General features: G+C 39.9%; 2 protein-coding genes across 2 annotated transcripts in view; one reads left to right on the top strand and one right to left on the bottom strand.

The window, feature by feature from the left end:
• LOC126388079 (rho GTPase-activating protein 7-like) overlaps positions 1 to 5316 on the top strand; it is a 164511-nt gene extending 159195 nt beyond the window's left edge. Inside the window, exon 15 of the mRNA XM_050040970.1 lies at positions 5143 to 5316. Within this exon, the coding sequence (XP_049896927.1) occupies positions 5143 to 5316 (174 nt within the window). The remainder of the gene's footprint in view (positions 1 to 5142) is intronic.
• A 12555-nt stretch (positions 5317 to 17871) lies between these two features.
• nop16 (NOP16 nucleolar protein homolog (yeast)) overlaps positions 17872 to 23833 on the bottom strand; it is a 14259-nt gene continuing 8297 nt past the window's right edge. The window contains exon 5 of the mRNA XM_050040565.1: positions 17872 to 18383. Coding sequence (XP_049896522.1) covers positions 18240 to 18383 — 144 coding nt within the window. The 3' untranslated portion in view covers positions 17872 to 18239. The remainder of the gene's footprint in view (positions 18384 to 23833) is intronic.

Genomic DNA, 23833 nt, shown 5'->3' with positions numbered 1-23833 from the left:
ATTATACACTTATATAAACATATTAATGGGTAGAATATTCAGATTCAGATTCAGATTGACAATAAACCATGCCAAATATTACACACTGGCCCTTTAACCAAACCAAGTTTTCAAAGTTTGCCAGTTGATATTTATACCATATGGAATATATAGAAACCAATGGCTGCCAAGAACAGTAAAAAAATACATCCAAAAATCTAAAATGGTCAGCATTTGTAGCAAAAGTTAACAGTATACATAGAGAAATGTCTGGTTAAGGTTATAAAACCAACAAAAATACTGGTATGTATGGAAATAATTGGAGCACAATATTGATGAAAACAGAACAATAAACAGTAAGCCATCACACTCTGGTGGACCAGTAAAAATCCTGCAGTCAAAAATGCTACAAAAGTCAAAGTACAAAAACATAATGTCAGATGGGGTCAAAAAAAAATCATGTAGAAGTGCACAAAAAAAGGGACGGATGTGTTGGAGCAAACAGGTACACATTCTGTCTTCATTTATAAAACAGTGATGATCCATCAGACTCCTGAAATAAACATTTCTACATTTCCTCCTGAGCTCATATTTCTTCACCCTGCGAGGCACTTGTGGAATTATACATGACCCTTCGAGGGAAGCAGGAATATTTGTCACATCTACTGTCAGAGCGCCGCAGCTTTCATCCACTCAGTTCTGAGCGCTGCTCGCAATAGTGGCAAAAAAGGAATCTGAGATAAAACTCTTTGCACTCATCATTAAGCTGCAGTCCAGTTGGCTCATGAAGTATATTGTGGTCAAAACATCCAAAGCAAGAGGCCGTTTAAAGCACTACAGGTGTGAAATTAACACCCTCTTTTTCACTACTTTGATCTTCAGAACTAATAAGGAAACTTTGAACATCAAACAGAATACCAAAGAGAGACGCATGCCCTTTTAAACCTATCGCCTGTTGATATGAAAAGGCTACAGAAATACAGATTTTCTTTCAGGTTACACTGGTAATCTTTGATGTCATACATCAAACTGTTCCACGCAATTGCTGTATTTCCCAGTTGGTACGGCTCTGATGATTTGCAGGTTAAAATATATACAGGCATCAACTGGGCTAAATTTGGTAAGATAACGAATCACATTAAAACACAGTCATTTAAATAATGTTGAAAAAGGTTATATGTAACCCAAATATATAACTAGAGTTACTGCTTTGCGGTTGTATGCCCTTGTGAACCAGTCAAGTTGCAGTTACAGTTTACATCCATGTCTGTGAAAACATGAATGCTTCACACACATCTTTCACCCGGCAGCACAGATGATCTGTACAGTTAGCAGTTTCAAGCTGGTCACCCAAGATTTGTTTTGACAATTCAGTATCCGGTCAAAACCTCCCCTTCTGTTCCTGAGTTATGATGTTGAACAATGGCCAGAAAAGTGAGAACATTATGATGTCACAGTGAATTTAACCTTTGGCTTTTTGGATATAGAAAGTCATCACTTTATCATCATATCTAATTAGACATTTGTGGGAAAATTTGTCGAATAGAATGTGAATTCTTGACTTATGGCCAAAGGTGAGGTTGTGAGGTCACAGTAACCTTGACCTTTGACCTTTAACCATCAAATTCTAATCAGTTCATTTTTTAGTACAAGTCGACTATTGTTCCACATTTGAGGAAACTCCCTCAAAGCCTTCTTGAGATATTGTATTCACGAGACTGGGGCGGATGCAAGGTCACAGTGACTTTGACCTTAGACACCAAAATCTAATCAGTTCATGGTTAAGTCCAAGTAAATGCTTCTGCCAAATTTCTCTCTCAGAGATATGGCATTCACAAGAATGAGACAGACGAGGTCACAATGACCTTGACTTTTTCCCCAAAATCGAATCAGTTCCTCCTTGAGTCCATGTGGACTTTTGTTCCCAACTTGAAGAAATTTCCACAAGGTGTTCTTGAGATACCGCGTTCATAAGAATGAGACTGACGGACAGACAGACAGATGGACAACCCAAAACCATAATGCCTCCGGCCATGGCTATCGCCTGTGTGGAGGCAAGAAGAAAAATTCCCTTCTTGACCAAATTTGGCTCTTTTTTTAAAAAAAAGAAAAATGCAATAACCAAGTTAGTGCTCACTGTTTTGGCTTCAACCACTTTTGACAAATCTTGCATTGTTTCCCCTGCAGCTTTGTACTGGCCAACCAGAATTTTCATCATCAAAATGTACCAGCCATGTATCTGTTTGTTATAGCACAGGCAGTTGTTTGTGTAAACAGCTAATCATGTTACGCTCCAAATGAAGGCTGTAGTTTTGGCCAAAATATACTGGGAGTATTGCCCAGTATTGAGTATTGGGAACATGCTTCAGGGTTCTTACACATTTCCATGGACAAAATTTCAATAATTTTCCATGACCTTTTAAGGGACCATATTAAATTTTCCATGATCATTCACAATGTGTAATACGAGCATTGCTCCGTTTAAAAAAATGCAGTACAGTTTAAAAGTACTGGTGTATACATGGAGGGAGAGACAGAACAAGGGGAGATGGTGGTAAATATGTTGTCGCACATCAGCACTGCTACAGAAAATAAATCTGCCCTTATGTTACATTATTATAACAATTTCATTACACACTTTTCCAAAACTTTCAAGGTCTTTCCTAATTCTATGGCTTTCACAGGCCTGGAAAACAAGACTTTTCCAAGTTTTCCATAACTGTGGGAATATGGAAACATTTCATATAGCTTAACAGTGGAGAAGTGTATTTTTTGCAGGATTGGTTTAAGCTTATAATGATAAATCACTGCACACACACCTGTTATGTGTAGATGGATGCTGAATTCCTACAAGTGAAAAAGGTAGTGGATTGTCTTTAAGCAAACCAAAGTACCTTCAAACTTTTGTCATTTTTTTGAGCCTTTAAGAAGAAAAAACAAAAGACTTCTGCCTAAACCTGTGTCACACTGTGCACATGACGCAGGTGAAATAAAAGGAATATGTCCTCAGTAGGAGGAGCTCTTTTTGACAGTGATACTGGCTCTCACCCACCACACAGCTTTGTTCTCTGCCTCGGCACTCGCTCAGCTTAAACAGTACAAAGGATGTTTCCAGCAGAACCTGTGTGTTGGAAAAGATGTGGCGGAGCAAAGAAACGAGGCGGACATCTATAGACTCCAGCCTGGGTTGAATGGTTTTGTGTAGGAGGATTGCGTTACATTCACTGTCTTCATATACACACGTTTCATCCTAACTGAGACAGACAACATTTGAAATATGGCATGTGGTTATTTGTAGTGACACATTGTGAAGTACTATGTTAATGGTTTTTATTCTTTATTGAGAAAACAAACATTTTTTTGAAGTGGAATACAATCACTGGTCTTGTCCACCAAAAACAAGTTTGTTCTGATATTGTAAAGATTTTTTCATTGGGATAAAGTGAAAAGATAAAATCAATGGTCACGCTGTTGTAGGAATACAGTATCTAACACTCACCTTGAAAAGCTGTCAAAGTCATAACTTGCTTTTTCACAGAGGACTGTAGGAGTATAGTGACTAAGTGGGTAAAGGCAGATAACAGAACAGCTAGAACAATCTGGTTAGTTTACAAAATTATATTACCTTACTGTAGCCATGTTTCCATCAGCCTGTTTAGATGCGCATCTAGAAGTATCGCATCGGAAAATTATGATGGAAACACCAAAATTCGAATTAAAATCCCCTGATTCACACAAACTAAAATACGCTCGCTTTAGCCGGGTTTTGGTTGATTTGAAAAAATGTTGATTCGCAAAACGGGGGATGGAAACAGTTATGTTCGAATTAAGTCTGACGTAGCGCACCTCTCTTCATGGTGATATCCACACTCCGGGTCGGGAAGGCGGTAATGCATTTACAAGCTGGTTGCCAACCGCCAGAAAACGTAGAAGAAGAAGAATGCGAGACTTGTTTTGTTTCCGGTTCTGCGGAAAACTCGTGCGAGTTCGTAGTTTTCACCAAAGTCCGTACATTTAATGGAAACACACAGGATTCGTATTTCTTTAAATGCGGATTTCCCAATGATTCCAATCACTTTTGGATGGAAACATCGCTTGTAATACAGCCGTTAAAACCACTAAAAGACAACACTTACCATATAACGATATCCAACATCTTATCTAAGATGATATTTAGTTTCATATCATGATATTGATATAATATCAACATCTTGCCCAGCCCTAGTTGCAACTGATTCCAGTGATAACACTAGTTTGTGTACTCAGTATGTGGTTATGCCTACATTTTTACCAAAATATGGCTACATGTACAGTTTCTGTTTGTAGCTAGTGCTGTTAACTGTATTGTACTTAGCCATATTTAGCCAAACACTAATTTTCACCAAAATGTGTCAAAACCTGGCTCAGTACATACAGCTTGTGTTTGTGTTAGCGCTCAAAGCTAAAGCAAACGTTAGCTAAAGAATACGTTAGCTACAACAGCTAATTGCACGAGCTAAAATTAGAAGCAGCATATTGGAAACATGGTGGTTATACAGTTGGACAGTTTCAGTAGAAATTGTTTGGGCATTTTTATACTGTTCTATAAACAGCTGTATACCATTTTACACACAAACTTAGGTGAACAGAGGTTTAACTAAATGTTGGTCTAGTTTTTTTGGGGGACTGAGTTGCCAAGTGTTGGAGATATCGGCCGTAGAGATGTCTACCTTCTCTTAAATATAATGGAAATAGATGGGACTTGGCTTGTGGTGCTCAGAGCAGCACAAAAATACACCACTCATGGACGAGATCTAGACTGATAAATAGCACTACAGGTAGGAGGAAAACTATATTCTTGATATAAGGGTGAACTGTCTCTTTAACAAACTCATATCTGTCGTACTGGAGATGGGCAATATTTAAAATTCTCAACAAAAAGCAAGCCAAGGCAGTTTTATTTATATAGCACATTACAGGGAGACTCAACGTGCTCTACATTTAAATGTAAACAGCGACAGGTGACGAGATTATAATAAATAGAATACAAGAACACAGCACAATAACAAATTAGGTCAGTGTGAACAATTTATGTGTATTCTGTTACTATTAGTTGTTGTCCTTGAAAAAAGAAGACAGCCATTTCTTGTCAAATTGAGTTTAATGGATTTCCCCTCTTCACAGGATAAGCCCAATGCTGTGAGCGTGTCGGAGCTACATGAAGCCTTGTCTCTGGGCTCCGTGACTGAGGACAGGAAGCTGTTCCTCTTGGCTGCCCAGCTGGGTTCTGATGGAGCCCTGAGGAACTCCTGCCGGGGCCTGGACACCTTCCAGGACCTCCTTCTCCAGCTCGTCTGATCTCATCCCCCCTCAGAGAGCAGAGGAGGGATGCAAACAAAGGGATGGCTTAAAGCGATCTTCCTCCTCCTCTTCCTCCGCCTTGTTTAAGCTCTGGCTTATTTGAGGCAGAGGAGGAGGAGATGGCGAACGCTTCGGGAACTGATGCAGAGAAATTACTGAAGAAGAGATTGAGAAGATGCCAAGACGGAGTGCAAAGCCTTGCGGTACCTCCTCGTCTTCCATCTCACCCCTTTTCAAATCGTGTCAGTTGGTGTTAGAAATACTTAAGCTCATCTCATCAGACAATTTCATTCCACTCGTCTTACTCACCGGAGAGGAGGAGGTGCAAAGTGAGGAGGACGAGGACAGAAGGTGGGACAGAAGGATGAAGGTTTGTTCATGGAGTCTGTGACTCAGAACCACAAAGATCACCTCCTGCCAATGATTCAGATTTTGGACTCGTCTGAATGTCAACCTGTTACAGGTTTATTTAAGCACGTAGATTTCACTGTATAGAAACTGAAATGTGTCGAGTTTGTAGATGCGTTTACAGATTTCGTTTTCTGAAAACCTTTAGTGCGTGACCAGAGAAGTCGGCAGAGCAGAGCAGGTAATATTCACGGTTGCCAAGTTTGGAGTCTTTGGGGAATAATACTGCACCAGCTCGGTGAATTCATCGACGGGGTGTTTGGAAGATACTCGCTGACTCCTACACTTACTGCTCTTCTCATTCCTCTACCTTGTGCCTCCTCGTCTCCTTTCTCTTCCGTCCTCCTGCCTGTGACCTGGAAATCAATCTCGGCACCATCTCGAAGGATATCTTAATTTCTAAAATGCATCTCACTGAGTAGGAAGTATGAGCGAGGATGCACAGGTGCATATTCACCAAAAGTCTTTTAAGCACACATGACGTATTAAAGAGGTGTGACACGCAGCTGATAATGCAGCTGTGCCACGCTTCATATTCAATTAATGTCGCTTTAAAATGACATCACTAAAGTACGGATCTCTTATTTTGGTAAACACCTGTTACCTCGACTCCTCTCTCCTCGTGTCTTCTCTGCTCCTATCTCAGGTGGGAGTGACTAAGACACAAGGATTGGAGGAGAGGAAAGGATTGAGGATGTACACACGGAGAAATGAGAAGAGGGATTAGGCTTCTCAGAGATCTAGGGGAATTTTGTGAGGGAATTTAAAGGGACCCTGGGAAATTTCGAATGCAGTGTTGTTTTTCTTGTCCAAATTCTCGTGACGTTGAGAAAGTTTCTTTCCATTTTGTGACTTTCTTCACAAGAGAGTGTTTTAACTTCATTTGCAAGCAGTTCCTCTTCAGTTCGGTTTTAAGTCCCGACACAAATTACAGCCAACTACCACATATCCCACATATTAGCTAAGTACAGTAAATATGCTAAACATTGAATTTCTTTATCAGATGACACTATAAACAGAACGATGTACAGACAGAATCAGGAGTTATACAAACTCAATGCTCATAAGGAAGAAACCTTTCAACAATTGACCTATGGCTAAGCCACGCCCCCCTCCACCTACTACTTCAGTGACCGGCGCTATGGCAGGTGTCACAGTACACAGCATTTCGCAGGAGGCAGGATGATTTTTGGAGATGTGACGATCAAATTTTGGTTAAGGTTTTTGGCTCAGAATATGAGAAAAGGATAACGGACTTTTTACCATCTTTACCAAGAGTGTCTCTCCGTTAGTTTGGTTTACATTAGCCATGTTTCCATCAGCCTGTTTAGATGCGCATCTAAAAGTATCGCATCGGAAAATTATGATGGAAACGCCAAAATTCGAATTAAAATCCCCTGATTCACACAAACTAAAATACGCTCGCTTTAGCCGGGTTTTGGTTGATTCGAAAAAATGTTGATTCGCAAATCGGGGGATGGAGACAGTTATGTTCGAATTAAGTCTGACGTAGCGCACCTCTCTCCATGGTGATATCCACACTCTGGGTCGGGAAGGCGGTAATGCATTTACAAGCTGGTTGCCAACCGCCAGAAAATGTAGAAGAAGAAGAATGCGAGACTTGTTTTGTTTCCGGTTCTGTGGAAAACTCGAGCGAGTTCGTAGTTTTCACCAAAGTCCGTACATTTAATGGAAACACACAGGATTCGTATTTCTTTTAATGCGTGTTTCCCAATGATTCGAATCATTTTTGGATGGAAACATAGCTACTGAATCATTCAGCATAACGTTTGCCAGCCTTTGTTATCTCTGCCATTACAGATAAGTTAATGAAGCTAAGCTCCAGCAGTTAACGTTAGCTAACTAGAGCCCTTTGGACAACAGCTAACAATGATGTACGATCACCAAAGTACAAAACTAGAACAAAATAGGCTAATGAACTCCCAGCAAACAAGGTGACATGATGAACAACGCAGCTAGGAGCTAACGTTAGGCAAACTTTAGCTAACGTTAGCTAGAGATGTTAAAGATAACTTTATATTTCTTTCCAGCAAAGTGACAATATGTTGCCTCAAACACAATGTTGACTTACCTTAGAACAGATGTAGACATCATTGTTAATCTTATTCACGTTGAGTTGATGTTGTGGTCTAACGTTACCACACAACTTTATCCAAAGGAGACACTTTTCTCGGTTGAGATGTGGTTTAAAGTGTAAAAAATACACCTCGTCGCCCAGCCTCTCAGGATACCTTGTGTCAGAGTTGCATGTACCCCATGCACACCGTTTGACCATTTTTAAACTTCAAATCTCAGAAAAAGCTCATAAAACCGAACAACACTGACTTTCTGTAATGCATTTCAATGGACGTCCAGGCAGAGAATGTCCGAGTGTATGGGAATGGCTATACGCACTGTGATTGGCTCATCGCGTTTGAGGGCGGGGCTTAGCCATAGGTCAATTAGTACCTAAAGCACCTCTCTAGTACTGTTTTGCTTTGATTACTGACCGTTAGAATGCACTCCAAATCCTGTGTGCTCCACAGTTAGATCGCTGTGTAGAAGAAGCCTAGACAAGGACTAGTATCAAGCAAAACACATTCTTGAATGTACAAATGCAGATGTGAAGTACAGTATTTAACTTAAATGCTACCTATACAGTTACACTGGAATTAGCTAGACTCAGACTTTTAATGCTGCATGTGTGCAGCAATGTTTGCTTATGACGCACAATTTTGTAATGAATGTGAAGTTTTATTCCTTTTTGATGTACTGTAATTCTGCAGAAATGTTTTCACAGTGACCAAGAGTTTAGTGGATTGTTGTATGTACACGGTTTTTATAACCAATGACTCTTCATGCTCGTCATTCTTGTTTTTATGTGTTACGTAAATGGAAACTGTTTAATATGAATTTATGCATGTCTTTATGTTTTGTTAATCTCTTTTAAGATGTCATTAACGTGTCAGCCGCAGATGCCATTGGGCTATGTAGTCCTAAAGGGGAACTCATTTTAGACATCAAAGTGTGTTTCCAGGTGTTCACAGTCATATTGCATTATGGGTAATTTAGGCACCAGGTTTTGACAAGATAGAAGAATGCATGGAATAAAAATATCTCTAATTCTCTAGCATCGATTTTGATCTTTCTTTTTTGTCTTATACTGGCCATCATGAGTCAATGAAGTCTTTTAATGTGTTTTTCTGTAATGAAATAGCATATCTTAAAATGTGCAGCCACTTATGGAATTTTTTTAATAATTCACCTTTATTTAATTCTGTAATCTCATTTATAGTAAGATCTCTTTTGCATGGAAGACCATGGGAGTACAACTGGAAACATGTAGACAGAAGGCATGCCAGTAAACATACTCCTATGTACACAATATGTGCTCAAATAAGCCCTTTTGTCTTACACCATTAAAAGCAACATGGATGGATCCACAAAATGTTACCTAACAAGCGACCTGATAACAAGCACAGAACTGGAAACATTGAGTCTTGCCCTCTCTGCTGACTGAGCATGTCAGTGCAAACACAGATGAAAATCTATAGACCTCTATAAGTGTACTGACCTTGTTTTTGTAGGGCAAAGTTCCACGACTGGTCTAACAGGAAGCACTGAGACGTCACTCTGGCACAGTTCCAGTGTTTTCGCAGCATGCTGTCAGCCCTGCAGGTTACTGTGACCGCGAGGCAGCGTGACTCAGACAGCATGAAAACTCACAGCTTGTAAATGAAAGCTCGTCATCTTTTCAAGCCGTTGGACGCAATCAGAAATGAAAAAAGTGATTCATAGTGTCGTGATGTTAAGTGAAACCCGTTAGTATTTATTGTTGCCGTGTTTCGGCTGCTGACATTTAAAGGGTTACGTGCTTCTCTGCGAGGTGAGCAAATAATATCACTCAGTGTGTTGATACAAGGTGTTCATGCCACAATAACAACGTTATTCTTACATTATGATGTTTTAAGGGTCATAACTGAAACAAGGGTGCCTGTACTGTATGTGTTCAGACTGCTGATCTAAAAAACATTTTTCTGACTGAAAGAAGTCCTGCCCACTACAAATACTAGATATCACCACACCAAGAAAGTAAACATGTTGAGAATTTTCTACAGGTGGCAGTGGAGGAAAGCGCAAAGTTGGTATAGTGGCCATCTTACGACATTTCCACACAGTGCCCCAGTGATTATGGCGAGGTTTCTTTTGACATTCCCTTGCAATAAATTTTGTGTTCTCTCACAATACTTTTGTGTTACCTTTCTTCTTCCATTCCCTCTGAGCCATATGTGTTTTTCCACTCAGTTGCTCCCAGCACAACGCCCCACTATGTAATCACAGAACTTATGTATATTTGCCAAGCACTAAATGATGCTGCTGGCATGACAGACAATCAAAACACTTATTTAGAATCAAATTTTTAATTCTATGTCACCCAAGTGACAACACAAATGTTGTGCTATGATTAGAGCCAAAAGGAGTCGGACCCCTCTTGTTACCTGCAACCTGTATAGACCCTTATAGTATGTTCATTTCTAAACTTTTTATAAATTAACTGCAAAGTTTGCTACCAACCACTGCCATTTTCACCTTATCCCTAGGGGAGTTCCATACATTTCGGACTAAGCTTGTCAGGCTTTCAACAGTAGATGGTCTTTGTCAGTCTCTGCTGTTTCGTCAATTTTAGCTTTTCCGATTTAGTTCCGACCATGTGTTTTGGGGTAATCCATCCAATAGTTGTTGAGATATTTCATAATCATCAGCAAACTATTATAGAACCTCTTTCTCCACATTTGCAGACATTGAGGAACACTGTAGTGAATCGAGTTTTAGTACAACTCCAATTATAACACCATATTCAAGAAAACAACCATAGCTGGTGTGAAACGCTGTGCAATCATACCTCACATACCTCCAGTCTACGCTTGTTTTTCAAATACCTGTACTGATTAAGGTTCCTCCCCTCCCTCCTGAACGTGCTGAGGGTGTGTTTACGATGCCGAGGGTGTGTTTACGATGGTCAAACTCTGCAGAAATTTGGAACTGTTCAATGGAACAAGGCTGTAAATAGTTGACAAGAGCAGACAAAGCAGACGTAGGTCAAACTATAGTTTGGCTGTCAGCGTGTGCAGCAGATAATCTGAAGATAGTAAAGATAATAAGCTCAAAGTTCGTGACACATGCACTGAGGGAGATTACTGTATGTGTCTTGGTGTTACTATGTGACTTGTAGGTTTGTCCAGACTGTCAAAGTGATTAGTCAACTATTGCGTGTTGTCAGACATTTGTAGTCCCTAGAGTGTCAATCCTAATGATTGGTTTGATTGGTTTTAAGCAAAATATCTCAATAACTATTGGATGCATTGCCATGATATTTGGCGCAAACATTCATGGTTCCCAGTCCTGCTGACTCAGTAATTCAATGTGTTCCTCTAGTGCCACCATGAGGTTGATTTTTTAGGTTTTGACTGACACTAATGCTGTGCCCGCTCATAACGTTCCTATTCGGCGCGGACCGATTGTTTGGCCTCTTGTGTTACAGCTTGCAGCTTTCTTGAGAACCGCTTATCCAAATAACTTTACAACCGACACTGCACTCCTTGGGTCCTGAGCAATACACCTGTCATGACATCGTTGCGTCCTCTAGCAGTGATACGGTATACACGTCATTTACTAACAGTTAGACCAGGCTATTTCCAGGAACAAGTGTTCAATGCGAAAGTTACATGCTTGAAATGTTTGAGTTTGCTTCAGTAAAATATCTCTTGTCTTTCTTTCTTCATCTGCATTTGAGTGTACTGTAGCAAGCAGCAGAGAGCAAGCTATACCCAACATGCTGTTCAGCTACACAGTGTGTACATAATGCACTACTTCTAATGTGTCCCGTAGATATCAAGAGCTCGCACTCGGCACTGCACTTCCTTGTGTCCGCAGCAAAACACCCGCCAAGTGTGGAGTCAATTGGATGAAAAGGTTGTCGAGAAAATCAAAAGACAGACATACAAACAGGAAGCTCCTTCGCTTTTAGTTCGATATGTCAACGACTGGATGGACTGCCATTAAATGTGGTTCAGACATTCAGTGCATTTATATGGACTACGGTCATCTTTGATCGGTAAGCTTATTTCTCAAATGTCATGTAAACAAGAAACCTGGTTTCGGTTATCGGGGTATGGGATTAGAAAAACCTAAGAGTCATGAAATAAATGTATCATATGACCATTTTCTCCCTGACCTTGTATGTAAAGTTTAATAGCTGTGTCTGGATTTCTTAGCCAAAAAACTGATTGAGGTGAGGAAGGGAAGACAGTAAGGTCTGTCTCCAAAGAATACTCTACCTGCCATGTGACACTGAGCAGATACTGCAAGAACTGCAAAACCTCAGTGAAAGAGGGTGAACACAAATGCTCTGTGTGGGCTAACACTGCATTCAAAGAGTCTTCAATGTGCAGGAAGAGGATGTCTTGACTTGTTACTTGACTATGACAGCAGGCTTGTATTTTAGACTCACTCTGTGAGAGGTACTAAGCATCTGACAGGTACAGCTTAGCAATCTAGACCTTAGTGGGATCTAGTTATTCGTGTGTGTATCAGTTTTTTTGTATTTGTGCAATTCTTCACTCCTCAGCCCTTTTCCCGCTGGACAGAAAACCCATGAACACCCACAAACATCTGGCTTTTACCTTGATCGGGAAAGGTTACAATCGGCATTCATTCCTGGGACAATGACTCTGCAGTGGTCATGGGTACTGATTGGCTCCAGCTTCGATCAGCTCTGATTAGCAGTGATAGAAACATGACAGTCGGGTGGACATGCTAATTTCAGCCCCTTTTCCAGTACGATGTGATGACAGGCCGCCACAAAATATAGCCCGTCTCCGTCCAAGCAGCACTCGAACATCGTTCCATATGGTGGCGCCAAGTTAAACGGAGAGATTGAAGTAAGAGATACACAAAGAAGTAACTACCGTAACAATTTCACTGGCCTCCATGAGCTTTCTACTGTCTACTAACCCTGTTTCTGGTGCATTCCTGACATTGAACGTGACACAGCAGTTAAAAAACAGAAAGGCTCACTCATCTACTGCAGAGTAGAGTAGGGGAGAGTGGGGTGATTTGTGCCAGTGGGAGAGTTGTGCCACCCCTTGTTTCTAGAAAACCATAGAAGAAATTGGTCATGTGACCTCATATTTTTGAAGAGGCATCTATTTTACTCAGCCTGTGGAGAAAAGAGGCGCATGGCACAAGAGGTAAGCAGATTTAAGTCCGAAAAAAGTGATTTTTTTTATGATCATGGTTTATTGATTGTTGTGTCTGAACAATTATAGATAAGTTTGAAAACATTTCATACATGAGTTAGTGCTTTAGTAAGCTACAATATGAGGCTATACTGTTAGCATGATGTTAGCTCTAAACTGCTGGATGATACAAGTTTGCTAAAATGGTGGGTATGGGGTGATTTGTGCCAAAGGCCTGGGTTAAGTTGTGCCAGTGGCAAATTATGTGACATTTTTGATTTTAGACCAAAAGCCATAATGCCACGCCTTTACAAAAGGAAGACAGACAGGGGTTCAACCCCTCTTATGGAGCTGGACAGAGTAATGAGAGAGGTGCAACAGGGGAAGGTCTGTAAATAGGCCTTGTTGAAGAAGATTGCAGCTATGGAGCCATCGCACACACACACACACACAAACACACACACACACGCACACACTCTACTGGCCAGGAGTTGACATTTATGACCTGGAGCCTTCATTTTTAATTTCATTTTGTTCTTAACATTTTAAATAGGCCTTGTTGAAGAATATTGCAGCACTGACAAGTGGCATGTTGTGTTGCAGCTGGTTCTGAGAATTGCAGTTGATTTTGTTCAGGTTTAACTTAATTTTATTCTGAAAATGCTAAATATTATGTAGGCCTACTTCTAGCCTTTCATGTATTCAACATGTTATCTACTGATAAAACTGCCCTTTGATGTTATTAAAAAAGCTTTAATAAGTAATTTGGTATTGAATTTGTCTTGCTTTGATACAGCATTACAATATATGACATGAAAATGTTCTGTTTTACTTCAGTAATCAATGGCACAATTTACCCCAACGTATTTTCTCCAAAGGCACAACTCACCCCGCATTGGTGGCAAATTGTGCCACGAGACCACTTTTTTTTGAAAAGCCATATTTTTTAAACAGTTTATTTGAGATCCAAAGTGGTTGTTCCCAGGGATGCCCCACATCCTGAAATATATGTACATATTTTAGTTGGACACATTACTGCGATGCCCCCTCTATAAAGTCACCTCAAGTAAAAACTGGTACATCTCACCCCACTCTCCCCTACACAGTTCTGGCTTACTTGCAATGGGGAAGAAGTCTATCGCCTATGTTAAGGGTTTTTTCCTACTTTGACAAAACACACATCTACACGCTAATTTTGGTGGGTAAGGGGTATTGTTGTTACAACTTACCGTGGTAGTGGTGCAGGTTGTGACAGTGGAACTCCTTGTATTTCATGTCAGTTAATGAATACTGTAATATAGTTGAAGATGGAAACACTGCTATTTGTAGCAGACAAATGAAGGTACTTTGAGTCAAAATTTTAGAGCTTTAACACAAAAATTCAGCGAGTTATAAGTGCTGAACTAAAAAGTGTTACAACCATACTCTGCTTGGTGTTTTGTGCTCTGTTATTATTTTGCTAAAACTCCAAACTAAGATGGTTGAAATGACAAAATGATATCTGCTAAACATCAGCATGTTAGCACTGTCACTGTGAGCACATGACCATTAAGCCTTGACGAATTAATAAGATATGGCGACAAAATCGTGGACTGCTGGAAAAGTAACTGTCATCTGTTCTTGTGTTCTTATTAATCACATTTCACTCTGTCTAATCACGTCAGTTTTCTGACCTAACGTACTCATTTTCATCTATAATCTACTGTGGTCCAATGCTGCAGCTTAGGCTGTCTCTGTATGTTTGATTTCATAAATCCAAGATTACTTTATTTGTCCCTCGGGAGATTTGTCTTGGACATAAAGGCTGCCATATAAAAATGCATACATAATGCAGAAACAGACATAAAGTGCATAGCACAGACAACTGCAGACATAAAATGCATTCAAATACATGCAGCACTGCCCCTCATTTAACACCCTCCTAATGTCCTGGGTTTAGGAGATTCACTGATAGAGGGATGAAAGCATTTTTATACCTACTCAGGTATCTCCTCCTGTATTTAATTGGAAGCCTATAGCAAATGTCCCTGTTTTGGACCCAGCTCTGCCTCTAAGCGCAGGTTTCATTGCTAAATGTCATTTAAGTTGGATTCTTTACCAAAAGAAAATGTTCTATTAGAATTGAACATCCTTGAGGAAAACACGTCACTTTCACTCTGACATTGGTGCTGAAGGTGTGAGAATAAATGCTGATAGAGAAAGTTGTGAAAAGTTTCAAGGTTTCCGTCTGTGAAATGTTATGGGAGTTATTTTAGGTTCAGTTATATCTCCTGGTTTTTGCCTTGTTATTCTACACTGATTCTCTGCAGCCATGGAAACAAACTCAACAGGGTATTCAAGTACAAACTGCAAGAGTCACGTTTAGCTGGGTGTTACGTGACTCAGTGTCCATACATGTTCTACAGATGACAGAAATGAATGTACAGAATGTACTGAAAAATAACAGTCACTTCCTGTGCATGGGCACAGAAACATGCAGAGATTTTCACTTAAGCTGCTTCCACCAGCCTTATTGCTGACATTTAAATTGGATACCCCCCCCTCCTCAGAAGTGATGTATGTTTCTATCTACCTGTCAAACTCGCCTCTGTTGTTTGCTTCACGCTGTTTTCTCTCCCCTGAGCCATCAATGCAACCAGTTTTCCAGTTGATGAGGCATTTGTGTTGGCGCGAATGTGGAATTCATTTGTACGTTTGGAGTCTGTTGACAGACGCCAGAGTTGTTTCAACATCTGGGAGATTTTCTGTCAAAAAAAACCTCAAATTAAGTGTGGATGTTATATTCCTGAACTATTCATAAAACTGCAGCCCCATGTAGCTCTGACAGTGTGTCACTGCCTGAGGATCATGGGATATGTTGTAGTGTGATGGAACACGAGAAAAAAATATTAATATTTATTTATTAATATTAAATGGCAAAAAGATTTGTGGATGTTGAAAGGTAGAAAGAAGGTGTCGTAGGTGTGATATTTTCAAGTGTTTTAGACATTTAGCTTTCATGTGTATTTTTAAATTTTATCTTAACGTGGCAGGTTCAAATATATCTAACCAAAAGCAGTGAAATATGGTTTGCTAGTGTGATGCCACCACATTAATAGCTGCTTGTTTATTTCCATCAAATGCTCACAGCAGTGATAGAAGCTGCAAATGGAGGACAACAGGGTTAAATGAGCCAATGCATATTAAGTACTGTAAAAGTAAATAATGAGAATTTTAAAACATTTATAAATACATTCAGGGTTAGAGTAGTGGGAATATGAGCTCTGGGAGGGTAACTTTTGCACAACTCTGAAAGATAAATCTGGTTCTAAACCTTTAAAAGCACATCAATGGGCAATAAGTAGGGGTCGCAAAATAAATCTGAGGGGTTGAAGGATAATCAACAGGAGAGAATGTCAGGAAAAATATTTAGAAATTATTTTTTTATACACTTTCCTTTAATCTTTGCTTTACCTTTTCTGAATTATTTGACCATTTTTACACTTTAGGTCTCTTACATGACACTAATGCCACAAAAACAATAAAACCTTCACATTATGCTTGACTCAGATATATGCAACTGGTGCTGAGGGTGTCGAATATAGACATTCCCTCATTTTAATGGGTCATAAGCCAAAGGGGTTTGATACCACTGCAGTAGAACACAAAATGCAGTAAAATAGTCCCAAACAAATGCACCATTTCCTCCTGTTTGACAGTTTGATTGAATAAATACAGTGACCAGCTGCTTAAGGAAACTGCTGAGCCTTTTCATAGAAATGAACTGAATATTTGTAAGACATTTTAAAGATTTACATCTTCGGTGGAAATCAACAGGCTTGGAGCTGAGAGCCAGAGTAGAGAAGTATTGAGAGACAGACAAACACAATTTTGGTTTTGGTTCTTTTGTGGGATTTCTTGAAAATAAGACAAATGCCTAATAACACCAGACTGATCTTTCAAATCCTCATGTATTTTCCAGGAGGCAATCTGTCTCCACATCCTTTCTTCAGTGACTCTAATGCTAACAATGTTTCTTGTTGATTTCAAAAGCTATTTCTCACTCTCTCCCCAACGTCGTCCTGTTTATCTGCACTTCTGTCTCCACTGATTGAGTGGACAATTTTGACTCTTTCAGACCCTCCAAAAGACACTGAGCATGATCTGTTTTGTATTTGAGTACTGTAATCTAATGTCAATCATTCAAGAACATCCCAACTGAGCACTTTTTTACAGCAACCTGTTTTATGACCCTACTCTTTTACTCTGGCTATGGTTACTTAGAACCAAAAACATTCTGAGAACACTATTTTACAAGAGTTACAGCACATTTACAACCTCAAGTTCTTCCACAAAGGCTTAAATTAGCATGTAATAAAGTCTACATTGTATCTGCATTCTTTTAAATTCAAGAAAAACAGTTTTAATAACTGTAGAAAGGGATGTTTTTTTCTCCTGCTGGCTCTTTTTCATAGCAACAAAATGTACCCTCAGTTAGTTTCAGCCAAAAGTTGAAAATAAAAGTGTTTGCACAATTTTTACAAGTGACATATTAAACTGGAAATAAAACAGGCTTTCATACTCTCAGAGTCTGACCTAAACCATGTTATTCTAATCTCACTGTTACAAAATCTTTGACGCAAACTGAGTCAATTGGTTAACCGTGTGATCAATGACATCATCTGTGTTCTAATGCAGCTGGAAACATGTTTTCAACACAAACTATATGCATCCCCGGTGCAGTTCAAACCATGATGCTGCAGAGTTTCCTTTAAGACATCAACATCCAATGCTTTAACTGAAGATCTTAAATGTTGTGTGTGCTGATCAGGAAAACATGAAAAAGCCTGGAAACATCAGAGAACTCCCCAATGTGTATGCCAGGATACTTTTCATCCCGGAGAAAGAAAAAAACACATCTGCAAAATGAGCTTCAAGGTATTTAAATGATACATTAAAAATACATCTCAGTCAATCACGTTTGATATTCAGAACACAGGACACACAGATGAGATCAACAACAACAACAAACAAAATGGGGAAAAATAAAAACAGGAAATCTTGACAGGAAGGAAACTAGCAGAGAGTTCCTTAACAAGACACAGAAGTAGTGCTCGTCCCTCAGCGCTCCAGGACATCTCCACTTCCTGTCACTGTTGGTTATTATGATTATTGGTGGTGGATCTGCTGTCCTCACACTGGACTTCTGTCCTGTTTGCACTGCTGACAGTCTTTCCAGAATGAGATCCTGATACAGAGAATCATATTAAGTCCAGAAACTGGTGGACAATCCCTCTACTGGACCGTCGGCTGTGGAGCAGCTAGTGAGTTGATGAAGGCATTATAGTGCTCCGGGTGGCAGCGCTTATACTCGTTTATTTTCCTCTTGATCTGTTTGGGTGTGTCTTGGTAATAGTTCTTCTCATCCCTGGCCATCGCCTGCAGGGAGGAGAAGGAACAGGACAGTCAGTTTGGTTAAAGCTAGAGAAATATACCGTGTTTTGGACAGAAGAGCTCTTAGAAGTTACTTCCTTGTTGCAAATTTAAATGTGGCAAAAAAATGTTGAGTTGGCATACTTATGAACCACAAGTTATAACAAGAATGAAAATCTTTAACAACGCTGGCACTCCAGTGAGGTTGTAATGCTCATTACAGGCCTGAAAACAAAAATATCGTTTGTAGATTTTGACTCTTAACATAACTATTCTTAGACATTTACTTGACTGTATCAGCCCCTCACCTATCACCATATACGCCGATGACACTGTCATACTTCTTTTTAATGACAGTAACTCTGTTTAAAGAGGAACACACCACCTAAATTAAGAATTTTAATATGTTAGCTGCATGGTCCATGAAAGCTCAATCAATGTTAGTGAACATGAGCTACTCTCTCTCATAGCCAGATCCCAGAGAAGTCTGGAGCTGCTCCACAGACAATAAATAGGAGCCTGGTTTTGTGGACCCACGAAATGTTTGATTTCTTTTTTATACCCAAAGGAGCTTTATTACATTTCAGTGTTCTCAACTCTTCATACAGGATATGAAACCATATCCTTTAAACATTCCCCTGGGTGCTCTCTGTGTCACCTTTAACATCTTCCCTTATTCACTGTGTACGGAGCAGCTCCAGTCACCTTACGGCATCTCAAGTCTAAGTTTTAGCACTCTAGTTTTGGATTTGGGAGAGAGTTGTTCAGGGTTACTAATATTTTTGGACTGGTGTAGACCACAGGAATAACATGTATGAGTCTTGAAAACAGGCGTCGTTCCCCTTTAAGGCTATTAGGACTCCATCTCCCACTGCTTCTGATGTCTTCCATGTAGTTATGATGCAGTGTACAACACGTTCATGTACTCGTGTATTCGTGTGTGGCAACAAGTTTTCTTGGAAAAAGGCAAAAAGAATCTATCTCACCACAAGTGGAGCACAACGTGCAACGTTTGCCTTAAGGGTGGTGCCAGTGGCAATGTCATGCTGTTGCCCAAGTCAAAAGGGTTTATTGTCTATATGGTGGCAACTTTAGTACATCTCAAATTCAGTTTGTCAGGCTCAGCTTTACATTGCCAGGCTTGGCTCACTTTCTCATTGTATAGAGCTAATCTTGAAGAGCTATTTAGCACCATGTTCTGTCTTGAACACATCCCCTGCACATACTAAAAAATGCATTCAAATTCAACTGCTGCAGTGTTAATCAATATCGTTGCATAAATTGGCAGCATAACGGTCACACATTCAGTCTCTGGATCACTTATAACATCACAGTTCTGAGAATTCTGGATGATGAGTCGAAAGCAATGTCACAGATTCTCTAGTTTTGGAGCTCTTTTGTAATTAACACTATCGACTAGGAATCAACTGATTGTGTAATTAAGAGACTATACATACAGTTTTTTTACTCAGATAGTACAATTAGGACTTTTACATGCCTTTAGCTTAAATACAGACATGTAGTCTAACAACAGTGGATGTCGACAATTAGCATAGAAAATTCCTGGGCAAATCCACACAGGTCTGTCAGTGTGCTTCAGTTACACCTCTCTGAAGACACTAATAATATCACTGTAACTGCGTGTGGCTATTAGCTCTGAGCTTTGTGAAGTGGACTGGTTTTGCAATGAGGATCATGAGCATAGAAAGGATATTGCACCAAATGTCTGCATATAACCTAATTTAAATATGCACAGGAGCACTGAGACACTATTTGCTAGGCAGTGCAGTTAGGGGTGCATTTCATCCTTTGCAGGTGCTTTGAGAATTATTGTTTTGTCTTATTGGTGCAGGTTTAACAGCTGCAAAATCCTTTTGTGAATTATCCTGTCATTGTTTCAGCATGTTGACATGCTAAATGTTGACACTGTTCACAGTAAGTCATATTACATAACTTCAGTCTGTAATGTTTTGCACATTAGCTTTCAAACCTGCTAAGAGAGACTTGGCGGGAGACTCCGTTTTGAGTGCTGTGTAAGGAAGGGTGTCCCTTTTTTTTGGGATCAAGGGGTAGTAGTGGTCGAGGAATATCGATATATATAATATAGACAACAAGCAACATGGCTGTTGCCAGTGCAGAGAAAGAAGCCCATAAATGTGAGTTTATCTTTGCAAATAATTCTGCATTAATGTTAAAATAATCAGGAGTGTCTTTATTTAATTTAGATGCAAAGGACTGTGTAATTTGATTGTTATAACAAGTATTTCAGTGTGTTAACAGATCTGTCAGATGTTTCAACTCTTGATCCGTTACTTTTAGCTGACTATTTCAATGTTTACTCATTACTTTTAGCTAACAAATGATATTTCAACTATTTTTCTGTTACTTTTAGAGACTGTTTCAACCATTACTCATCACTTTTAGCTAACTAATTTGTGTTTGCGCCATTGTTGGCATGATGACGCAAGGAGTGGCGTCCCATTTCCTAGGTTAAGACTTCAAACCCCTTGTCGTTCCATTCTGAAGGTCCACTACTCAGTCAGGGGCACTCTAAAACTAGGTGTGGGGCCAAGGGGGAAAATTGGGATAGGGCCTTATGTATGATAGTACATAACAGTAGTAGTAGTGGTATCATAATGTTGGAATGGTAGCATGAAATTTTATCATTAATCTCAAATTACAGCTGGACCTTGGTCATTAGTTTTAGAGAGATCCTATGTTAGATAAAAAGTCAGAGGATCGTCAGAGTATTGGGATTCCTCCTTTTTAGATCATGAGTGTTGATTTTATGACGACTAGGCAGGAAAAAAAAATCAAGACCTAGATGCATCATGTTTCTCTTGAAAGATTGTGTCTCAATGCAGAACAGTCCTACCCTGGAAATCCAGAGTTCTCGCGAGAGCACAATTTGAATTTGCTCAGCGAGTCACTCTGTCAATCAGTAATGATGCTCATTACTCATGCCGTTGGAGCCGAGCTGCACCAATCACATCGGTGTATCTGATATAGGCGGGCCAGAGGCGAGCTAAACAGATGACGACAGCGCTGCGACGACGAAGTCCGGAATCAGTCAGTAAACATTGCAAGATGGCTACGGATGAACACCAGTTGTTTGAAACGGCTTTGGCCGCTACAATGAACGAGTTAGACTTGGCCTTTTCTCTAAAAGAGGAACAGAAGACGGCGCTCGAGTCTTTCCTTTGCAAGAAGGACGTTTTTGCTGTTTTGCCGACCAGATACGGCAAGAGTCTAATCTACCAGTTAGCTCCACTGGTAGTGCTCTGGATACGTCACCCTGTGTATTGTTCTGATTTGTCGTAGTGTTATCCAATTGCGTGCAGTGATATTTTCAAATGCATGCTTGATGCCGCCCCTCAAGTTGGGCCATTTGCATTACTCATAGCCAGACCCTAAATCTTTCTAGATTTGGGTCTGGATTTCCAGGCTAGAACAGTCAATAATCGGAAATTTAAACCCCGATGCTCAACATTGTGATTACCTGGAAGTTCCTTATGACTGAACCAGTTGGATGATAAAACATGACGGACATGAACGTGTGTGTTGTCTTTACGTTCTTCCATTTGTTACGACAATTGCATTCATAAAAGATTATGGAAGTAAATTAATCTGTTCATTTCAATTACAGATCATTACAGCTACATTATGTTTTCTTAGAGGCAGACAGTCACAGTGAGAAATAATAAGAAAATAAATCATGTGTGGAAATCAAAGATTTTGAAGTCATCCTTCTGCGAGCAAATGCCCACATCGGGGTCTGAACTTCAGACCCAATTCTAGAGCATGACTTTGAGTGCGATGTGTCGATCACAAAAAGAAACACACAGAACACATTTAAAAACTAACTGCAGCAGTCACATGAAGGTGACCGACTCAGCTTTTCACAATTTAAAGTCAAGGATGGAATATTTTCTATTGAAGGATATTCCAATGCAGAAAATAACTACACACACACACTCACACAACATCCTCTGTTATTGACTGATTGTGACTTGGCTGTGCTCCCAGTGATGACTCAGTCCCATTTAAGGCAACTGTTGAAAATCCATTTGAATGAGGCACTTTCCTGATAAACGCTGAAGTAATTTAAACTTCTGCCACTTGCTGCTCTGAGCAATAAGAAACGAAAAACACACTAAGCTCTCCGTAATGTGCACCAGCGTGTCCCTTCAATCTAAAATTCTCAGAGAGAAAAAAAAAAGCAGCAGCTATGAAAGAACAGCATGCAGCTGAAACCGTATTTGTCCTTCAGATGTGCAGCTTCGTTCAAAACTTTTCAAGGAAACCAAACACTGTTATCATCAAGAGAAAAATATTCGACTGACAAATTAAGTTTTCTCCGCAGCAACTGAGCATGTCCAGGATGGTACAAAGAAAAAGTCTTAGACCTTGGCAGCCAGCCCTCATATCTCAGACGTCAGGATGTTCTTGAACGCACCATTGGGGAAACTGTTTTCCCAAATAGTTTCCAGACATGCAGCCTAAATCCAGCCAGTGAATATCTTATCTTAATGCCTCCTGTAAAACTCCCAGCAGGTCACAGTAAGCTACAAAATAACTTCATCATGGTAATGACGCTCTCCTTTATGTGTGGAGTTCATTGCTTTTACCTCAGCTGAATTGATCACTCACTGTTCTACAAAGCATCTTAGAGAGTCTTAAAGGAATAATTCAACATTTTGCTGATGTTCTGACAGAGAGGTTGATGAGAAGATCTTAATCATTCTCATATCTATAGGATAAATATGAAGGTACCATCAAACCAAACACACAGATAACCAGCTGGGGGGAGGTTATCCGTAGTGATTTGATGTTTTAAAAATAAAAAAGGGATTTGAGGTCATGATTGACACCTCTGTGTGCCAATCAGTGTGCTTGCTATCAATGGTGCTGCTTGTGATTGGTCCGACAGGTATATGGGCAGGAAGTCAATACCAGCAGAGACTACGACTGCACAGACTCTAGCTCCAAATGATGTCACAAGCGCAAGATGGCAGCAGCCGTATTTGGGATATTTTGGCTTCATTTCTGTGCAGTGGGGGAAGTGTAGATGTGTCGTCCATCTTAATAAACAGCCTACGGTCACAACTCTTTAAAAACATATCTATCTCGTCCATATCAAAGATGTTTGCTCTGTGTTTACGTTAACAAAAGTGGAATATTGTTTTAAACTCTCAAATACTGGTATCAGCCTCAAAAGCCCAGCATTGCACCCAGGAAGCTTTCTTTAGAGAAAATAATTGCAATCAAAGTTCTACAAAGGCTGTTTTTATCTTACTATATAATGACGAAAACTCTGTCTGTGTGTCTGTTCCACGTTTTTCTCCTCACTGACTTGGTCAATCCATGTGAAATTTGGCACAGTGGTAGAGGGTCATGGGAGGATGCCAATGAAGCAATATTACATCAATTGGCCAAAGGGGGGCGCTATAGCAACC

The sequence above is a fragment of the Epinephelus moara genome, chromosome 3 (assembly GCF_006386435.1).
Source record: "Epinephelus moara isolate mb chromosome 3, YSFRI_EMoa_1.0, whole genome shotgun sequence".
In the NCBI taxonomy this organism is placed as follows: Eukaryota; Metazoa; Chordata; class Actinopteri; order Perciformes; family Serranidae; genus Epinephelus; species Epinephelus moara.
The sequence above is the reverse complement of the archived record's forward strand: the minus strand, read 5'-3'. Positions and strand labels throughout refer to the sequence as shown.